The 19,791-nt window shown below is 43.5% G+C and overlaps 1 protein-coding gene across 2 annotated transcripts in view; it reads right to left on the reverse strand.

Annotated features, from left to right (window-relative positions):
* The window catches only part of TMTC4 (transmembrane O-mannosyltransferase targeting cadherins 4), a 275,325-nt gene that overhangs the window by 201,308 nt on the left and 54,226 nt on the right, over window positions 1-19,791 (reverse strand). For both annotated transcript variants that reach the window (XM_082248518.1, XM_082248519.1), the window contains one exon: window positions 5,193-5,406. In XM_082248518.1, the coding sequence (XP_082104644.1) occupies window positions 5,193-5,406 (214 nt within the window). The remainder of the gene's footprint in view (window positions 1-5,192; window positions 5,407-19,791) is intronic.

The following is a 19,791-nucleotide window of genomic DNA, read 5'->3' on the forward strand; positions in this document are numbered from 1 at the left end:
GCTAACTTAACTGTTTTGTTTTTTTTAAATGCAGTGAAATGTGATTTTACGTAATTTTTCCAAAAAAATGGCGTTTTAAAGACCGCTGCACAAATTCCGCGTGGCAAAAAATATTGCAATGCCGACATTTTATTCTCCAGTCTTTGCTAAAAAAATATATATAATGTTTGGGGGTTCTAAGTAGTTTTCTAGGAAAAAATACTGATTTTAACTTGTAGACAAAAAGTGTCCGAAATAGGCCTGGGGCTTAAGTGGTTAAAAGCCAAGACCGAAGTCCCAGCATGGAGCTAGGTCCTATTCCTAAAACTAGGCAGAAATAAAATTGATGCTAATAGCAGAGTGTGGGGTTATGCCTGCAGGTTAAGCTTTTTTCCTGCCTAGTGCCTATTCCTGATTGGAGGAGCATAACCTATTGTTTCCTAAGAGATGGAGCTGCATCTGTCGATGAACGATAGAGAAATTAGAATATCAAAAAGTTAATTTATTTCAGTAATTTAATTCAAAAAGTAAAATTCATATTTTATATAGAAGCTTTATACACAGAGTGATATTTCAAGCATTTCTCGTTTAATTTTAATGATTGCGGCTTATAGCTAGTGAAAACCCGAAATTAAATATCTCAGAAAATTAGATTACATAAGATCAATAAAAAAAGGATTTTTAATACAGAAAGGTTGGATTACTGAAAAGTATGTTCATGTACAGTATATCATGCACTCACTACTTGGTCAGGGTTTCTTTTGCATGAATTACTGCATCAATACAGCGTGGCATAGAGGTGATCAGCCTGTGGCACTGCTGAGGTGTTCTGGAAGCCCAGGTTGCTGGGATAGTGGCTTTCAGCTCGTCTGCATTGTTGGGTCTGGTGTCTCATCTTCCTCTTGACATTACCCCACAGATTCTCTATGGGGTTTAGATCAGGCGAGTTTGCTGGCCAATTAAGAACAGGGATACCATAAACATTAAAACCGAGTATTGGTACTTTTGGCAGTGTGGGCAGGTGCCAAGTCCTGTTGGAAAAGGAAATCAGCATCTCAATAAATCTGGTCATCAGAGGGAAGCAGGAAGTGCTCTAAAATTTCCTGGTAGAGGGCTGCGATGACTTTGGACTTGTTAAAACACAGTAGACTTAACACCAGCAGAGGACATGGCTCCCCAAGTCATCACTGCCTGTGGAAACTTCACACTGAACCTAATGCAACTTGGACTCTGTGCCTCTCTACTCTTCCTCCAAACTCTGGACCTCGATTTCCAAATGAAATGCAAAGTTTTCCATAGTCTGATGATTTGGAGAGCCATGTCATCTGCTGGTGTTGGTCTACTGTGTTTTATCAAATCCAAAGTCAGCGCAGCCCTCTTCCAGGAAATTCTAGAGCACTTCATGCTTCTCTCTGATGACCTGCTTTTTAAAAGATGCAGATTTCATTTTCCAGCAGGATTCGGCACCTGCCCACACTGCCAAAAGTACCAATAACTGGTTTAACCACTTCAGCCCCAGCCCTATTTCGGACATTTTTTGTTAACAAGTTAAAATCAGTATTTTTTCCAAGAAAACTACTTAGAACCCCCAAACATTATATATATTTTTTTAGCAAAGACTCTGGAGAATAAAATATCGGTCATTGCAATATTTTTTGTCACGCGGTATTTGCGCAGCGGTCTTTAAAACGCCATTTTTTTGGAAAATGTTTGAAAAATCACATTTCACTGCATTTAAAAAATACTAAACAGTAAAGTTAGCCCATTTTTTTGTATATTGTGAAAGATGATGTCACGCCGAGTAAATAGAAACCCAACATGTTACTGTTTAAAATTGCGCCCCCCCCCCCGTGGGATGGCGACAAACTACGGTCAATAGAGATCTCAATAGGTGACGCTTTAAATTTATTTAACAGTTACCAGTTTAGAGTTGGAGTGTAGCTCTTTTTTTAAAATTATTGCTCACGCTCCGGCGATCACGGCGATACCTCACATGTGTGGTTTGAACAGCGATTTCATTTGCGGCTCGACTTCCGTATACGTTTTTTTTTTGTGCGCGAGCTAACGGTGACGGGGGCGGCTAAATTTTTTTTTTTCCCATTTTATTAACTTTATTACAGTTTTTAAAGAAAAAAAAAAATCTGATCACTTTTATTGCTGTCACAAGCAATGTAAACATCCCTTGTGACAGGTACACTTTATGGAGGGATCGAGGGTCTAAAAGACCCTAGACCCCTCCACTACACTTCCCTGTATGCAAAACGCCGAAAAAGGCGTTCTTGCATACAGCCGTTTTTCAAATTTGCCGCCTTTTGCAGCACAGTAACCCGGAAGTGACGTCATGGACGCCGCCTCCGGGTTACGTCATCGGAGACCCGATCGAAGCCGTTTCCGGCATTGATCGGGACTTCATCCAGCCGGCGGACGTGCCGGCTGGGTGCTCGGGGCTCCCGGTGGGACGGGAGCCCCAGTAAAAGCCACGGAAGGCTGCGGGAGGGGAAACGTCCCCTCCCGCCCCCCCGGGTAACGATCGAGCGGCTCCCGAGGCGCATCGGTCGGTACCGACGGAAAGCCAACCGTCGGCTCTAAACCACGGTACCGGGATGATGCCTCTAGCTAGAGGCATCATCCCGGTACACTACCGCAAAGTTTACGGATGTCATATGACGTCCACCCAGGGAGAAGTGGTTAAATAACCATGGTATCATTGTGCCTGATTGGCCAGCAAACTCCCCTGATCTAAACCCCATAGAGAATCTGTGGGGTATTGTCAAGAGGAAGAGGAGAGTCACCAGACCCAACAGTGCAGACGAGCCACTGGTAAAGCAAACTGGGCTTCCATAACTCAGCAGTGCCACAGGCTGATCGCCTCTATGCCACACTCCACTGATGCAGTAATTCATGCAAAAGGAGCCCCAAACAAGTATTGAGTGCATACTATACTGTACATGGACTTACTTTTCAGTAAGCCAACATTTCTATTAAAAATCCTTTTTTTGTCTTATGTCATCCTCTGGATCAACTGCGGGTATAGGATTGTGTATATAGGATTGTATGGTTGGGTTTGCTTAACTTTTTTTTTTTTATTGGTTGAGCCAGATTAACGGACGGTAAGTCTTTTTTCAACCTGACTAACTATGTAATAATCTGATTTTCTGATATTGAATCTTGGGGTTTCACTAGCCATAACAATCAAAATTAAAAAGAAAAAAAAAAAAACACTTGAAATATACAGTGCCTTGCAAAAGTATTCACCACCCTTGGCATTTTTTTCGTGTCTTATTGCCTCACAGCCTGGAATTAACATGGATTGTTTGAGGATTTGCATCATTTAATTTACAGAACATGCCCACAACTTTGAAGATTTTTTTTTTTTTTTTATTGTAAAGCAAACAACAAATAGGACAAAATTACAGCAAAAGTCAATGTGCATAACTATTCACCCCCTTTAAGTCAATACTTTGTAGAGCCACCTTTTGCGGCAATCACAGCTCCAAGTACCTTTGGATAAGTCTCTATGAGCTTGCCACATCTTACCACTGGGATTTTTGCGCATTCCTCCTTGCAAAACTGCACCAGCTCCTTCATGTTGGATGGTTTGTGCATGTGAACCGCAATCCAAGTCGGACCACAGATTTTCTATTGGATTGAGGTCTAGGCATTGACTAGGCCATTCCAACACATTTACATGTTTCTCCTTAAACCACTCAAGAGTTACTTTAGCACAAAGCACTGTGTTTGGGGTCCTTGTCCTGCTGGAAGGTGAACCTTCACCCTAGGCTCAAATCATGCACAGAGTGGTACAGGTTTTGCTCAAGAATATCCCTGTATTTAGCACCATCCATCTATCCCTCAACTCTGACAAGTTTCACAGTCCTGGCAGCTGAAAAACATCCCCACAGCATGATGCTGCCACCACCATGTTTCACTGTGGGGGATGGTGTTCTTTGGGTGATGGGTTGGGTTTGCGCCAGACATAGCATTTTCTTTGATGGCCGAAAAGTTCAATTTTAGTCTCATCAGACGAGAGCACATGCCTTTTTGCAAACTCAAAACGTGCCTTTTTTTTGCTGAAAGGAATGGCTTTCTTCTGGCCACTCTGCCATAAAGCCCAACTCTATGGAGCGTATGGCTTATTGTTGTCCTATGTACAGATACTCCAGTCTCTGCTGTGGAACTCTGCAGCTCCTTCAGGGTTACCTTAGGTCTCTGTGCTGCCTCTCTGATTAATGCTCTCCTTGCCTGGTCCATAAGTTTTGGTGGGCGTCCGTCTCTTGGCATGTTTGCTGTTGTGCCACATTCTTTCCATTTGATTATGATAGATTTGATGATGCTCCTGAGGATCATCAAATATTTGGATATTTATTTATAACCTAGCCCTGACTTGTACTTCTCAACAACATTGTCCCTTACTTGTTTGGAGAGTTCCCTGGTCTTCATGGCAGTGTTTGGTTAGTGGTGCCTCTTGCTTAATTGTTGCAGCCTCTGGGGCCTTGCCAAAAAGGTGTGTATATGTAATGACAGATCATGTTACACTTAGATTGCACACAGGTGGACATCATTTCACTAATTATGTGACTTCTGAAGGTAATTGATTGCACCAGAGCTTTTTATGGGCTTCATAATAAAGGGGGTGAATACATACGCACATGCCAATTTTCTGTTTTCTATTTCTAAAAAATTGTTTTATATATATATTTTTCTCATTTCACTTCACCAACTTAGACTATTGTGTTCTGATCCATCACATACAATTCAGAATAACAAAACATTGAACTTAAGGCTGTAATGTAACAAAATAGGTAAAATGTCAGGGGGGTGAATACTTCTGCAAGGCACTGTATCACTGTGTAACGCATCTATATAAAATAGGAGTTTCACTTTTTGAATTTAATTACTGAAATAAATCAACTTTTTGATGATATTCTAATTTTATGAGATGCACCTGTACTGCTTACTAGACTAAAACCATCCAAACCAGTGTGATAAAGTTCATAGAGTGGCCATAATACAGTAAGGATGATCTGTATGAGGTGAAGTGAGAATATTGTGAAGTCCACTTTTTTAGTTCCTATGAGAACGTGGCTGTACAAACATGCAACTGTACACAACAAAAGAAATTAAAGCAACTATAAAATGAGTAAAGCCCACTTTATTTTTTCCCTATTTAAAAAAGCACAACTATTTGATTGTGTATGGTAACAGATACTTACACATTCTGTATGTACAGGATGGACTGCGAACAATAAAGCACTTAACAGAGCAGATTTTGGAGCACACAGGATTTTCTTGCCTCTGTCAGTAGCTCCACTACTAAATAGCAGTGAAAAAACATCAAGCATCAGGACAGCGACTAAGCAATGAAGTAGTATGTTGACCACGTGAAAACCAGCTGGGTGCAGTCCTCCTGCCAAACTGTAATTTATCCTGAAAGAGAAAGTAAAATGAAACTTATGTATAGTGAAAAATATTAATTTTTTTTAAATTTTAGATGGGTTGAGAATGGTTAAAACCCCTTTAGGTTTATTTTTGGATGTCTGCATCTCTTTGGGGAGATTTTCTTTCCCTTCCAGCCTTAAGACCTACCAGGAAGTGAGAGATTTCCCCAAAGAATGAGAAATCCTCTTAGGGTCAGTTTACAGCTTTAGCTTGATGTAGTGCCACTTATTTTTAGTGGCCCCCCGATGCACACACATTGCAGTGTCCTCCAGAGCACGGTAATGCATTACCATGTGTTGTGGTGCGCTGTATTAGAGAAAATGGTGTGAATGGGCCCTAGGAGCTTGTTCACAGATGCATTAAATACCCTGTGTTTAAGCTGCATTTAAACAGTGTTTTAAAAGCCTCCTAACTGCCCTTCAATGCCTGCCATAAATATTGCTACGGGCACCAAAGAGTGCAGTACACATAGGTGTGGTAGCTTGTTGTGTTAACCAAAATTACACTGGCAGTGAAGGGGTTAACTTTTTTGAGAGGGAGGGGTGGTGTGTGTCCCTAGGGGCGTGATTCTAACTGTGGTTGGCTGTGGCTTGAGGTGTAGGAACAGTGATCAACAGTCCTACATAGTAGAACCGTATGATCACTGTTTCTACACAGGGGAGAATGACAGGCAGCTTGTTTACATCAGCCGCCTGCCTTTCTCCCTCTGCACCGACGCTCGCCGAGTGACGGGCGGACATCGGGTCCGCCGGTCACACGCGCAGGGGGGGGGGGGTCCGTGACCACGCGGGAGCGCGCCCCTGGGGGCGCGCGCTCGCTGCCTAGACCCTCACAGGCTAGCGACGTAGTACTACGTCGCTCTTCCTGTGAGGGGCTGACCGCCGCAGTAAATAGTCGAGCGGCGGTCGGCAAGCGGTTAAAAAAAATTAAGCAGCATGTTGCTTTCATGAGGCATTACTCCCGGTCAGCAACCTCTACTAATATGAATTATAGAGCGTCATAACTGTGCTTATAACATTTACGGTGATTTAGTCATGTATAAAGTGTTAGCAGTGTGCTGGGGGCGATACAGTGGAGGTTCTTGTATCCCAGAATGCACTGAAAAATAACAGAACTAGCAGCTCCAGCCACTTTCCCTTTGTTCAAGAGCAGCCGTGTGTAACACACTTAACTGTATACTCATTTATCCCTTGATAATGTTCTTTAAAACTAAACTAGTCTGGAGGAGCTACAGCGGTGACTTTATCAAACCTGCAATTTTACTCCTGACTTCTTGTAAGTAGTTTTAACCTTCATTAAAAAGCTTGGATTTTTAATTACTACATTAAAGTGCAGCCAGACCCCCATCTTGGGGTTAGAGTAGCTGGTAAGCTGCTTGAGAGTTGGGTGTGCATTTCTGGGTGTGAAGATTGTTATCCACAATGAAATATAGATTATTGTTGATACACAAGTATAAATGAACTTTTTGCACAAGAGCACTTTATTCTGATGGACTATACTGGATTATTTATGAATTTTTTAATACATTCTCATTTACAGTTTTTGATATAGATATGAATTTGCAACACATTTTTCATTATTATTAATAGGTATAATGGTTATGTGGACATTTTGTGAGTGCACCTGTCACTGAGAAATATCTTTTTATTATTTGGTGACACTTTTTATATGACTTATTTATTGGTTTAATAATAGAGAACTAGCAGCTCCAGCCACTTCCCCTTTGTACAGAACAGCTGTGTGGTAAAACCATTTGCTTCTGTGTGCAGGGAAAAGCATCAAGCCAGCCAGCAGTGCAGAAAGTGCCAGGCGGGAGCAGAGGCATTGAGCATTATTGCCACTGGCAGAGGCACTTGTATCAGAAAAGTGTCGCTGTTAGCAAGAGTCAGTACCAGCAAGCAACCGCACCAGTAAGTAAACGTGCCAGCAAGAGACTGACAAGCTTTCCATGATCAACTTGAGCTGGACCAAGCCAAGTGTCAAAGAAATCAAACTATACAAATCCATCTTGCAAAGAAATATCACAAAAAAATGCCTGCTATCATACCACAAATTGAATATGCTTCAAAGCAGATCATTTCACCTACTGCATCACTACCTTTTGTGGGCGTTTGACAAGCTTTCCTAATGCTTTAAAGTTTTAAAAATGCGTTAAATTCTACAGGTGAGTTAATGTGTTGCTTCATTCTTCATAATCAACACAAGTGTAAATGAGCCCTCAGGCCCCTTTCATAGGGGCAGACTGATTGGGTCCACCTGTCAGTTTTTCAGGCGGACCTGATTGGAACTCTATGGAGCGGTGAGTGTCCAAAGATGGCCATTGGGTGTTAGACAGGCGATGTGTTTACATCCGACTGCCCATAGAAGAGAGCAGGCTGTGTCTGTATCCGCTCTGCATAAGCGAAATTAACATGGACAAGCCATCCCCCTGCTCAGTGGGGATCAGTACACAGATTCCCTGCTGAGCAGGCGGACTCTGCCATGTGAAAGGGGCCTAAGACAGTTGTCACTGGAATTAGTGTCCCCATTATAAGATTTGCTCTCTATTCATTACAGTAAAAATTTGAAAAATGTAGATATTCTCATTCAGTACCAATCACAATAGTCATCACTACTAAAAAAAACAAAAGAAAAAAAAAAAAAGGGGAGGGCAAAGCTCCCAAACAAGGACACAGACAGCAATAAAAACTTGAAATTTTTAAACCTTCCCTACACTAGCCAAAGTGGAACACACAATACTGTATTAATAGCAAAGTCATACTTTTACTTAAAGACGGTGAAAAAAAAACAAAAAAAACATATCCCTAGAGCATGTCAGCAGTGTCAAAGCACCCCGTTGCTAGGATTGTCTCTTAAACAGAAAAGATGCTTGTGTAATCAGGCAAAGACTATTGTGCAGCAGCAGGTGTAGAGAGAGCAGTGGTCTACAGTATACAACATACAAAACAGCAGGCAGTGCTCAGCGGCAGAAAAAGAATGGATTTTAGAACTTACCGTAAAATCCTTTTCTCTGAAGTTCATCGAAAGACGCAGCGTCATATCTGCTTTAGACCATTGGGTTATGCTCCTCCCATCAGGAATAGGACACTAGGCAGGAAAAAAACTTTACCACACCTATGGGGGCTGTACCTGCAGGCATAACCCCACACACTCTGCTACAGCCTCTAGATTTGTGGCAAGAAGTGTTTAGAAGACAAAAAAAAAAAAAACATTAACTCAGAAGCAGAGGGGCGGGTGCTGCATCTGTCGAACTTCAGAGAAAATTATTTTACGGTAAGAATAAAAATCCAGTTTTCTCTATCGTTCATCGAAAGACGCATATCTTCTTCACACCATTGGGATGTCCCAAAGCAGTATTTTCATGAGGGGTGGGAAGACAACTCAAAGAAGAATGTAACTCCCCAAAGACTAAACGTAGCCAACCAGGTAAGATGGAGCTCAACCAGGAGCAACTGGAGCTCACCTACATACCCCCTCAAAGAGAACAAAAAAGATTCTGTTTAAACAGCAGCCGGCAAAAGGAGGCATCCAAAGATGCCAACACATCAACTTTGTAGAATTTTGTGAATGTATGCACAGACGACCAAGTTGCCGCCTTGCAAACTTGCATCACTGACACCTGATGGCGAAAAGCCCAAGAGGCACTCAGCGCTCTAGTAGAATGTGCCTTCAACGAGAAAGGAGGAACCTGACCCTTCAGTGAATAAGCCTGAACAACCATCTGCCTGATCTATCTGGAAATGGTCGCAGCAGACGCAGCCAATTCTTTACGAGGTCCCTCAGTAAGGACAAAAAAAGCATCTGATTTTCTAAAAGACTCAATGGCCCCCAGGTAAACCATGATTGCCCGAACCACATCCAAAGAATGCAAGGCAATTTCCTTGGGATGCTTGGGCTTGGTACAGAGTGAAGGCAGCACAATGTCTTCAAACGAAAATCAGAAACCACCTTCGGAAGAAAAGACTGATTTGGTCGGAGAACCACCATCTCTGTGGACCACCAAATAAGGTGAACGGCATGACAACGCCACCAATTCAGATACTCTGCAAGCAGAAGTGATAGCCACCAAAAAAAGCAACCTTCTGAGACAATGAAAGCAGAGGAATCTCCCGAATGTTCTCAAAAGGAGGCTTTTGAAGAACAGATAACACCAGATTTAGATCCCACGGTGGTAGCAGGGACCGTCTTGGAGGAGCCATATGGCGCACTCCCTGAATGAAGGTACGAATCAAGGCATGCGTAGCTAACGGGCATTGAAAATATATAGCCAAAGCCGACACCTGGCCTTTGATATTGCCCAAAGCCAACCGCTGTTCAACCCCTTTCTGCAGAAAAGCCAAAACCCCAGCAACTGAAAACAAGCGAGGGTGCACCGAGATCAGCAATCCACACCATGAAATATACGATTTCCACATACGATGATATATCTTCCTAGAGGTCGACTTCCTCGTCTTCAATAGCCAGAAAGACCTCTATCCCTCAACACCTGGCTTTCAACAGCCATGCCGCTATAGCCAGCGACTGTAAAGCAGGAAGATCGGACCTTGAGACAGCAGATCTTCCCTGAGGAAGTCCCCAAGGAGTATTGGCGACAAACCTTACTAGGTCTGCGTACCAAGACTGGCGAGGCCAGTCTGGAGCCACCAGAATGACCGGAATCCCTTCCACCTCTACCCTGCATAGAAGCCTCAGGAGGAGTTTCAGCGGAGGAAAGGCATAAATTAGCCGATACTGATCCCAAAGAGCCACAAGTGCGTCTGTGGCGTCGGCTAGAGGATCTCAAGACCTGGCTACAAACCTCTGCACTTTCTTGTTGACACGAGAAGCAAACAGATCGACCTCGGGTGTCCCCCCACCGGACATACAGGAAATGAAACACAACAGAGTGTAGGGACCACTCCCCTTGATTCAACACCTGACGACTCCGGTAATTCGCTTGCCAGTTTTCTTGTGTTGTGGCTCAACCGAATCAAAGTGTCCAAGGACTTTGGATCCTTGTTCCATTTGACAAGAATCACTCTTTGCAAAGGTCTTGTACGGAACTGCCTCGAAGGTTGATACCATCAGACCCAAGGCCCGCATGAAAGTTCGCAGAGATGACAGATTGTTTGTTAACAACAACTGGATCATCCCCTGCAATTTCTGCAGCTTGTCAGGGGGGAGAAAGACCCTCGCCAAAGCTGAATCCAGTCAGGCCCAGATAATCCAGTCTCAAGGAAGGTATCAGGGCGGATTTCTTGAAATTGATGTTCCACCCGAACTCCTGCAGGGAGCTGACAGTGATCGTCAGGCTCATCAGGGCTGAATGAGAGGCTGTTCTCAAGAGGAGATTGTCTAGATAACATTAGTACCGCAATCCCCCATTGGCGCAACAATGCCAACACCGGGGCCAGTACTTTGGTAAACACCCTGGGAGCAGAGGTGAGACCAAAGGCTAATATCACAAATTGATAATGCTCTTCTGCTACGGCAAAGTGAAGAAACCGTTGGGTGTCCAGGTGCCCAGCATAGATAGGGATGTGCAGATATGCGTCCTTGATATCTATAGAGGCCAAAAATTCTCCCTGGTAAAGTGACACCACTACCGTTCCAATGAATTCCATGCAAAACCTCTGTACCCGCACAAAGCGGTTCAGAGCCTTGACGTCCAGAATTGGACGCACTTTGCCTTCTTTTCCAGACACAGTAAATCGTTTTGAATAAAACCCTTAAAAGCGTTCCTGAGAGGGGACTGGCACAATCACCCCTTGCAACAGCAGATCTTGTAGTGCCTCCTGTGGATTCCTTAACTGGTCTGGAATTAGGCGCAGATTGGACGGGAAGAACCTGTCCGACGGACAAGCCTGGAATGCGATCTTGTACCCTGATCAAATCAGTTCGTAAACCCATTTGTCCTGAATCAAGAAAGTCCAAGGTTCCAGAAAGAAGCAAAGACGTCCCCCCACCCCAGAAGTGGGTGACGACACTCCTTCATGCAGACAAGGATTTGTCTGCAGATCAAGACTGGCCGGTCTTTGATTTACCTGACCATGGCTTCTTCCAGAAGACCTGAACGGCTTTCCTTTTTCTTGCGACCCGGAGGTACGTAAAAGCCATTTATGAGCAGTGAAGGAAGGCCCCCCCCCCGTCTATGACGTGGCGCCTTGCCCTTAAAAGAAAGAAGAAGAAGAGTACTCTTCCCACCGGTAAGGCCTTTGATCAACTCATCCAGAGGGGATCCAAAACAACCTCTCCCCCACAAAGGGAATATCTGTCAAAGCCTTTTTGGAAGCCTGGTCCGCAGACCAGCTTTTTAACCACACGAGTCTAATCGCAATCACCACTGCCAACACTCTGGGCACTAGGGGAGCTGCATCCAGGGACGCATCACACATGAACACCAGGGCTTGAGCCATCTGGTCCATTAGTTCCAGCACTGCTTGGGGGAGCTGCTCAGCTTCCAAGTTACCTTTTAGTAACTTCACCCATTCAGTAACCGTCTGACACCATAAAATTCACAAATATTGGTTTCAATATGGAACCCGCTAGCACATGTAGTAGGCGGGACAGAGACTCCACTCGCCTATGCACAGGGTCTGCAGAGACCGGGGATTTTTCCACCGCAACCACAGTAAACGTATTCAGCCTGGAAACCAGGTGATCCACCTTTGGTGGCACGGTCCACCTAGTGGAAACTGCATAAAGGATAACAACATTTAAAGTACTTAGGCACCACTAGCATGTGCTTGATGCGCCCCCATTGTTCATTGATAATATCGTCAAAAAGCTCCAGGCAAGGAAACAACTTGCCCCATTTTCAGGAGCAAAAAGACACCTGCGAACCCGACGCTGTAGATTCATCTGCAAATTTTAAAAGTTTCCTGCACTGAAACTATAAGTGCTTCCACCAAAGCGCCTTCCCGCACAGCAGCAGATGAGGACAGGTCCTCTTCACCATCAGAATGCGAAGACACCGACCCCTCAGGGTGGGTTGCATCTGTGGCGGCCATATCAGCCTCACAATCTGAGGAAACTACCGAGGGAGGTGAAGGCAGAGGACGTTTGCGGCTGGCAACACTTTTACATACAGAATCTACATTTGACACCGGGCTTTTCAAGACTGCTGTAAGTGAAATAGTACCCTGGGACTCCATTTTACACTGAGATGAAAATAATGCAGTGTCACTTTAAAAGTCGCTAAATCGTGATCCCAGTGGTAATTTAGCAGTATACCTTGTCCCAACCCAATACAATCAGAGCAGAGTGGGTGAGGAAAACCTACAGGGGACCCCAGAGAATACCAAACTGCTCAGGAGACTGCCAGCACGTTCTGTGAAACAAAGTAAAATGTTCTGATACAGGAAATAGAAAGCACAGCCTGGGTCATTGCTAGATTGCTAGTGTGCCATGCCGTTTGCCTGTCCAGCGCTCGTGGACTACAAGAAAATGGCCGTCCCATGCATTCCTATGGGGAACTAAACAAAAATGGCTGCCCATGCATTTCAATGGGAGAATAGAAAGCATGAATCTACAGCAAAATGGCGGCCCCCACGGCGCACCATGTGGTCTCCCGGATCCCCAGAGGGGGTCCCAAACAAGAGGCATCGGAGGGTCCCTAGGAAGAGACCCCACCAGGACAAAGTCACCCCACAGAAAAATGCTGCAGCGGTCGCAATATTTCTGCCAACCGGAGGTAGGACCTGCTATGGGTAGGGAAAAGACTTGGAGGGGGTAGGCCTAAGATCCCAGAGGCCAGGGGAACCGAGGGAGCCCCGAGGTTCCGACTATTCCAGGGAGAGGGCGCACGTCCACCCCGAGATTGCCAGAGGACTGGGGGGACAATATTACTCACCATACCATGGTACCAGGTGGGCGCCACTCCGAACAGTCCACCTCCCACCCGGGGTGGGGGTGCTGCCAGCCAGGGGGTATGCTGCGACTCAGGTCGTTCCTGGTGGTCCAAGCGAGACTTGTCCACTCGCAGGCTCATCCCCATCCATTGGGGGCTCTGTCGTGGCGAGGACTAGTTCTGGACTAGAACCTGCTCACACTCTCTGGCCAGGCTGGGAGACCTTAAGGATCTAGAATATCCAGTCTGAAACCACAGCCAGCTGTTGCTTGTAGTTCTCCAGGAACTTTAACTAGTGAAAAAAAAATAATTCCCTATGAATAGCTAAGACTGAAGTCCCACCAGGAAACTAGGTCCTATTCCTAAACTAGGCAGAAACAAACTAGAGAGGCTGTAGCAGAGTGTGTGAGGTTATGCATGCAGGGAAAGCCCCCATAGGCATAGTAAAGCTTTTTCCTGCCTAGTGTCCTATTCCTGATGGGAGGAGCATAGCCCAATGGTCTAAAGAAGATATGGAGCTGCGTCTGTGGATGAACGATAGAGAAAAATGTTTAGCACAAATGGAAGGAAAAAATGCCCTGGCAGCAGTGGTTAAAAAAAGTGGTAGGAAGAATTTTCCCATTTCCAGATCCGTTAAAAAAAAAAAAAAAAAAAAAAAAAAGAAGAAGAGGCAAATGCCCCAGCTTGAGTAGGGAAAATGAAATGCCCCGGCTGCAGTGATCAATCAATATGCCCCAGTATCAGTGATATTAACAAATGCCCTAGGGAAAGTGCGGGGGGGGGGTGTCCTGTCATGAAGGAGGGAAACCACATCCCAGTGTTAGTGTTCAGTGGAAGGAAAGCACACCCAATATGAAAAATATTGGGGATCGGAGGTAAGGGGAAGGTCTGTTACAGTGAACATCTAGAAATGGTACCTATTCCTAAGAAGCACCCTGAGAAAAAATTACCTCTTTTTAGAAATCCTTAAAAATATAAAAAAATTTGCATTTACTACAAATTAGTTAGGAACCCCCCACTTCACAAGATGGGCATAGGCAGTAAATATAAAAATTATTGGAGAAATGAAGATTAAGAATTTTTGCCAGGATTTAATTGTTGAATTTGTCCTCGTGAGTAAGAAAGTGGAAGTGCCACCAAAGTGAGCACTGGCAGGAATAAACACACCTTTTCTAGTAGGCTGGGTAAGATTTAGAACCACCGTCAGAATGTTATTTCTGTGTCCCCATGAGGCAGATTTCCCCTCACTTGCTGTCTAGGCATATCGGGAGCCAGAGCACAGGTAGACAAGAAACATGACCTCCTCAAGGAGACAGAAAGCACTTTAAAATATCACAGGAAAAAAAAAAAAAAAGTCCCCTTAGCATGGATACAGATGGCAATTCATTTCTCTATCAAAAAAAAAAATGTTTTGCTGGGACTGGCCTAAAGTGGACCTTTCCTCAAAGAACACAAAAAGCTGTGATGGATGCAGTTCTGCATGCTGATCTGTGCTTTATGTATATCTTCCAGATCTGTGAAGTAACCCAGTATGAAGCTTCCTGTAATACAGACCAGTCACTGCTGCTCTCTCTCCTTGCACAGGGTGACTGGTCTTGTATCTGCCCCATCCTGTAGGCAGCCTGTAGTGAGTGGACCTGCTGGGTTCATCTCCTAGTTCTGTTTTCCTCATAGGCTACGTACAGCACAATGACTACGATGCCACTGCTACTTTTACAAGGTAATATTTCGGTTTTCAGGGTCATTTGATGCACAAAGTAGATTTATATCTTTGGGTTTATTAGAAGTATACTGTATTTAGGGTAAAGTTTTGTGCCCAAAGCTCAGCTTTAAACAAATCATATTTAAAATAAAAGCTTTGTGTGTATACTTATTCTTTTTTTATACCACTTTATAGTCTCCAATAGGCAGTGGTGACGTAGTCACGCCCCCCCAGCCCCATCCTGGTAAGGCCAAGTCACCAGTGCTTTCCAGGAAGCGCTCATTCATAAATTTGCAAGATCTGGTGGAAAAAGCATTATTTCCACAGAGGACTTGTGACTTCCCTAGTGCAAGGAGGCATTTACAGAGGTAAGCACGAAGAAGCAAAATTGCATTCATTCATTTATAGATCGGTTTATGCCTCCTATCCACATTAAACAGTACATCATTGTGGTAGTGGTAAAGAATTCCACAAATTTAAAAGGCAGAGAGGATCCTCTGCCCTTACTTTGAATGGCAGCCAGGATTTGAGCACTGAATAATAAAAATAGTAAGATTTGAGATTGTAAGCCCCTTAAGGAGTACAATTTACACTCACAGGCCACTTGATTTAAAAACACCTTGCTAGTATCGGGTTGGAACCCCCTTTTTGTCTTCAAAACTGCTCCAATTCTTCATGGCTTAGATTCAACAAGGTGTTGGAAACATTCCTCAGAGATTTTGTTCCATTTTGACATAATAGCATTACGCAGTTGCTGCACATATGTCGGCTGCACAGCCATGATGCAAATCTCCCATTCCCCCACATCCCAAATGTGCTCTATTGGATTGAGAGCTGGTGACTGTGGAGGTCATTGGAATACAGTGAACTCATTGTCATGTTCAAGAAACCAGTTTGAAATGATTTGAGCTTTGTGGCATGGTGCATTATTCTGCTGGAAGTAGCAATCAGATGATGGGTACACTGTAGTCATAAAGGGATGGACATGGTCAGCAACAATACTCAGGTAGGCCATGGTGTTTAAACAATGCTCAATTGGTACTAAGAGGCCCAAAGTGTGCCAAGAAAATATCCCTCACACCATTACGCAACCACCATCAGCCTAAACCATTGATACAAGGCAGGATAAGTCCATGCCTTCAGGTATGCCAAATTCTGACCCTACCATCTGAATGTCGCAGCTGAAATCGAGACTCATCAGACCAGGCAACGTTTCTCTGAACTTCTATTGTCCAATGTTGGTGAGGCTGTGCGAATTGTACCCTGTGTTCAAGGATGGTACTCTGCATAACCCGGCTCTAAAGAGTGGTTATTTGAGTTACTGTTACCTATCATCTTAAACCAGTCAGTCCATTCTCCCCTGACATCAACAAAGCAAAGCATTCTCGTTCGCACAACTGCCGCTTACTGGATATTTTCTCTTTTTCAAACCATTCTCTGTAAACCCTAGAGATGGTTGTGCTTGAAAATCCCAGTAGATCAGCAGTTTTTGAAATACTTAGACCAGCCAGTCTGGAACCAACAACCATGCCACGTTCAAAGTCACTTATATTCCCCTTTCTTACCCATTCTGAGGTTTGAACTTCTTCACCACGTATAGATGCCTGAATGCATTGAGTTGCTGCCAAGTGATTGACTGATTAGCAATTTGGGTTACCAAGCAATAGGTGTACTTAAAAAAGTGGCCGGTGAGTGTATGGAAGTAAACAAAAGTCCGGAATTAACTGCACATACGTATTTTACAGTAAATAGTCACTTTACAACATATTTAAAGGTGCCTTTATTTTATTTTTTGACAAATTGGGCGAAGTTTCTCTTTGAAATGTACACGCATTGTACTCTGCTGCATCAAGGCCCTCATTCACTTGAATGGGTCACACTCATTGGGAAGTATCGCCTATTGAGCATGACAGGGTGTACAATTTCGGCTGCTGCCACAAATCATTGCAGTCTGTGTACATCCCCAGCAGAAGGGAGGGGGGGGGGGGGGGCAGTTGACGAAATCGCAGTTGTAAAGGAGCCCTTAGTGAGCCAGAGATGACAGGTTAATTAACCCCTTTGCGCCTAAGGGGAAAACAAATCGAAAATGCCTAAGCCCATCACAAAAACTACTTTGTGCATTCAGCTGGATTATACCTTGTTTTTTCAGGACAAAATGGCCTTCGTGGTAAAATAGGCATGGATACCTCCTGTTTTTTTTTTTTTTTAATATAATCAAAGGATAACTGCCCCAAAATAGTAAAACAAAAGATATATATTTTTAAATTTAGCTATATAATTCTTGGTACTTTCATAACCTACCACCAAAGAACCACCCAAAACAAATTCTCCGTGCAGTCCAGAAACAATAGTTTGCATTTTGCTTTTTTTTCTTTTTCTTTTTCCTACCAAAAACACACCGACACTAATTAGCCAACTTTCGGACCGGCTGCGGCATATCCCGCTAAAAATCGCTGATCGCCGCCATTACCAGTAAAAACAATAAAAAAGCCATAAAGCTAATCAATGGTTTGTAGACGCTCCAATTTTTGCACAAACCAATCAAAACACACCTATTAGGATTTATTTTACCAGAAATATGTAGAATACATATTAGCCTAAATTGAAGAAAAAAAAAATTAGATTTTTTAATTTTTTTTTATTGGGAATGTTTTATAGCAGAAAGTTAAAATTTTAATGTTAAACTTTTTTTGTTTATATCGCAAAAAAACTGCAGAAGTGATCAAATACCACCAAAAGAAAGCTCTATTTGTCCGGGGGGGGGGGGGGGGGGACATTTATTTGGGTACAGCGTTGCACGACCACGCAATTGTCAGTTAAAGCAATGCAGTGCTGTATCACAAAAAAAGGCCTGGTCATTAAGGGGGTAAAACCTTCTGGAGCTGATGTGGTTAAGAAAAAATAAATGCTGTCCCCCAACCCAAAAAAAAATAAAAAAAATAATACTGATCCTGACACTAAGCTTGGCTCTGACTTGGATCAAACCTTGATCTAGTTTATTTTTTTTTCATTACTATTTAACCACATTCTGCCCAGCCTATAGCATAATGACCATAGGGCAGGGGATCCGTTATCCTGACTGTGTACAATGCATCTCTCTCCCCATTTACATAAAAAGAAAACACGGGCTGGTTTCACAGTGCCTGATCACTTTGACAGCCAATCAGAGGCCATCAAAGCAAACAGGTGACCCAGAATCTCGTGTTGCATGTCCCCAGTCGTTAATAGGGGGGCCCAGGGCTCACAGCGAGACTCCCACTGTCTGTGCTGGCACGCTGCCAGCTCAAAAGGGAGGTACGCAAATATGCGGCCCCATGGCAAAAGGCCCATTGTACTGGGGCCGCATATTTGTGTGATGTCGGCGCCAAGTAGTTAAAAAAAAAAAAAAACACACACACACACACATATACAGGTGTTAAGACAATTATTACAAGCTGCATGTGCAGGTGGTGGAAGGCTCCTACCAAATGTCATTCTGTACAGTAAACTATGACCTATTAAAAACACACAGATGTGTAGGAACATTTCTTAGAATTTCCAGCTTGTTTAAATTTGTGTTAGCTCTCTAAAGGATGATTTGTGGTGGATCGCTTTTCTGAAGTATAGGACCTGTAGAATACAAAAAAAAAAAATATGCTACTGTTTTTTAGGCCTCACGTTAGTTGCACAAATATTTATCAAATCACTATCTTCACTAAAAATACACTGAAAATATTTGTGGACACAAATGCAACACCTTTCAAAATTCCTGCTAAATTCCTACTAAATCTAAAACTGTATTGAGTTCATTTTCAGGTACTTATGGTAGATATAAAAACCTGAAAGATTGTCTGGCCTGTTCTCACTGCAAACAAGAGGCAACTTTTGGATTAGTCTCTGATCGGAATGTGCAGGTATGCATCTTTTAGGTCGGTTGTGGGCATGAAAGCTTGACCAAATGTCAGACTGTCCTGTGCCTGTGTTAACAGGAAATTATGCGCTCTCCCCTCGTGGAGACCTTTCGGTTCCAGCTTGAGATGAGAGAGCATCTAACTGTTAGTACACCAATCACTATACTAACACCAGAACACATAGGCAGATTTAACCCCTTGATCACATCCTAGTAAACCCTTTCACTCCCTGTCACAGTGCACACTATATACAATATAAAGCTTTTTTACTGATTACTGTAATAGTATGCCTTGTGACTTCATTTAGCGTTCGAGACCGTTAGGTTTAGGGTTCCCGCCATTCCCCCCCAATAAAGATTTAACCCCCTGATCACCCCCAGTTAACCCCTTCATTGCCTTATCACAGTGTCACTTTTTTTTTTAGTGAACAGATCTTTTTTTTTGATCACTATATTAGTGTCACAGATCACATCAGTTAGCGTTAACGCTAGTTAGGGTCAATCTAGGACAGCGTCAGATCCCCGCCGCATATTTAGTATTATAATTTAACTGATTGCCAGTGACACACACTTAACACCTCCATTATTAGTGTCTGAACGGATCAATATCTTTGATCTGATCAGAACTATACTAGCGTCCCCAATAGTTTAGTGTTCCCAAAACGCAGCGCTCGCAGGATCGGCCATGACACCTGCCAGCACCTGCGTTTAGCCTATCTGCCCATCCCAAAAGAGAAATAATCAACAGATTACTGTCACTTCCAATACGCAACACACAAAACCGCAGCTTTAGAACCACGCCTGATCTCTGCTTGCACTAGAAGCTTTTTTTGTTGTAGTGATTCAAACATTCCTTGACAACCAGGTGCTTTTTTTACCTGCGAGTCAAACTAGGTCCCTGTAAATTTAGTGGTCAAGTCAGAGGTACTCTAGGAAAGAGGCCTACAGGATACC

This window comes from Pelophylax lessonae, assembly GCF_965119305.1.
Source record: "Pelophylax lessonae genome assembly, chromosome: 2".
Classification (NCBI taxonomy): domain Eukaryota; kingdom Metazoa; phylum Chordata; class Amphibia; order Anura; family Ranidae; genus Pelophylax; species Pelophylax lessonae.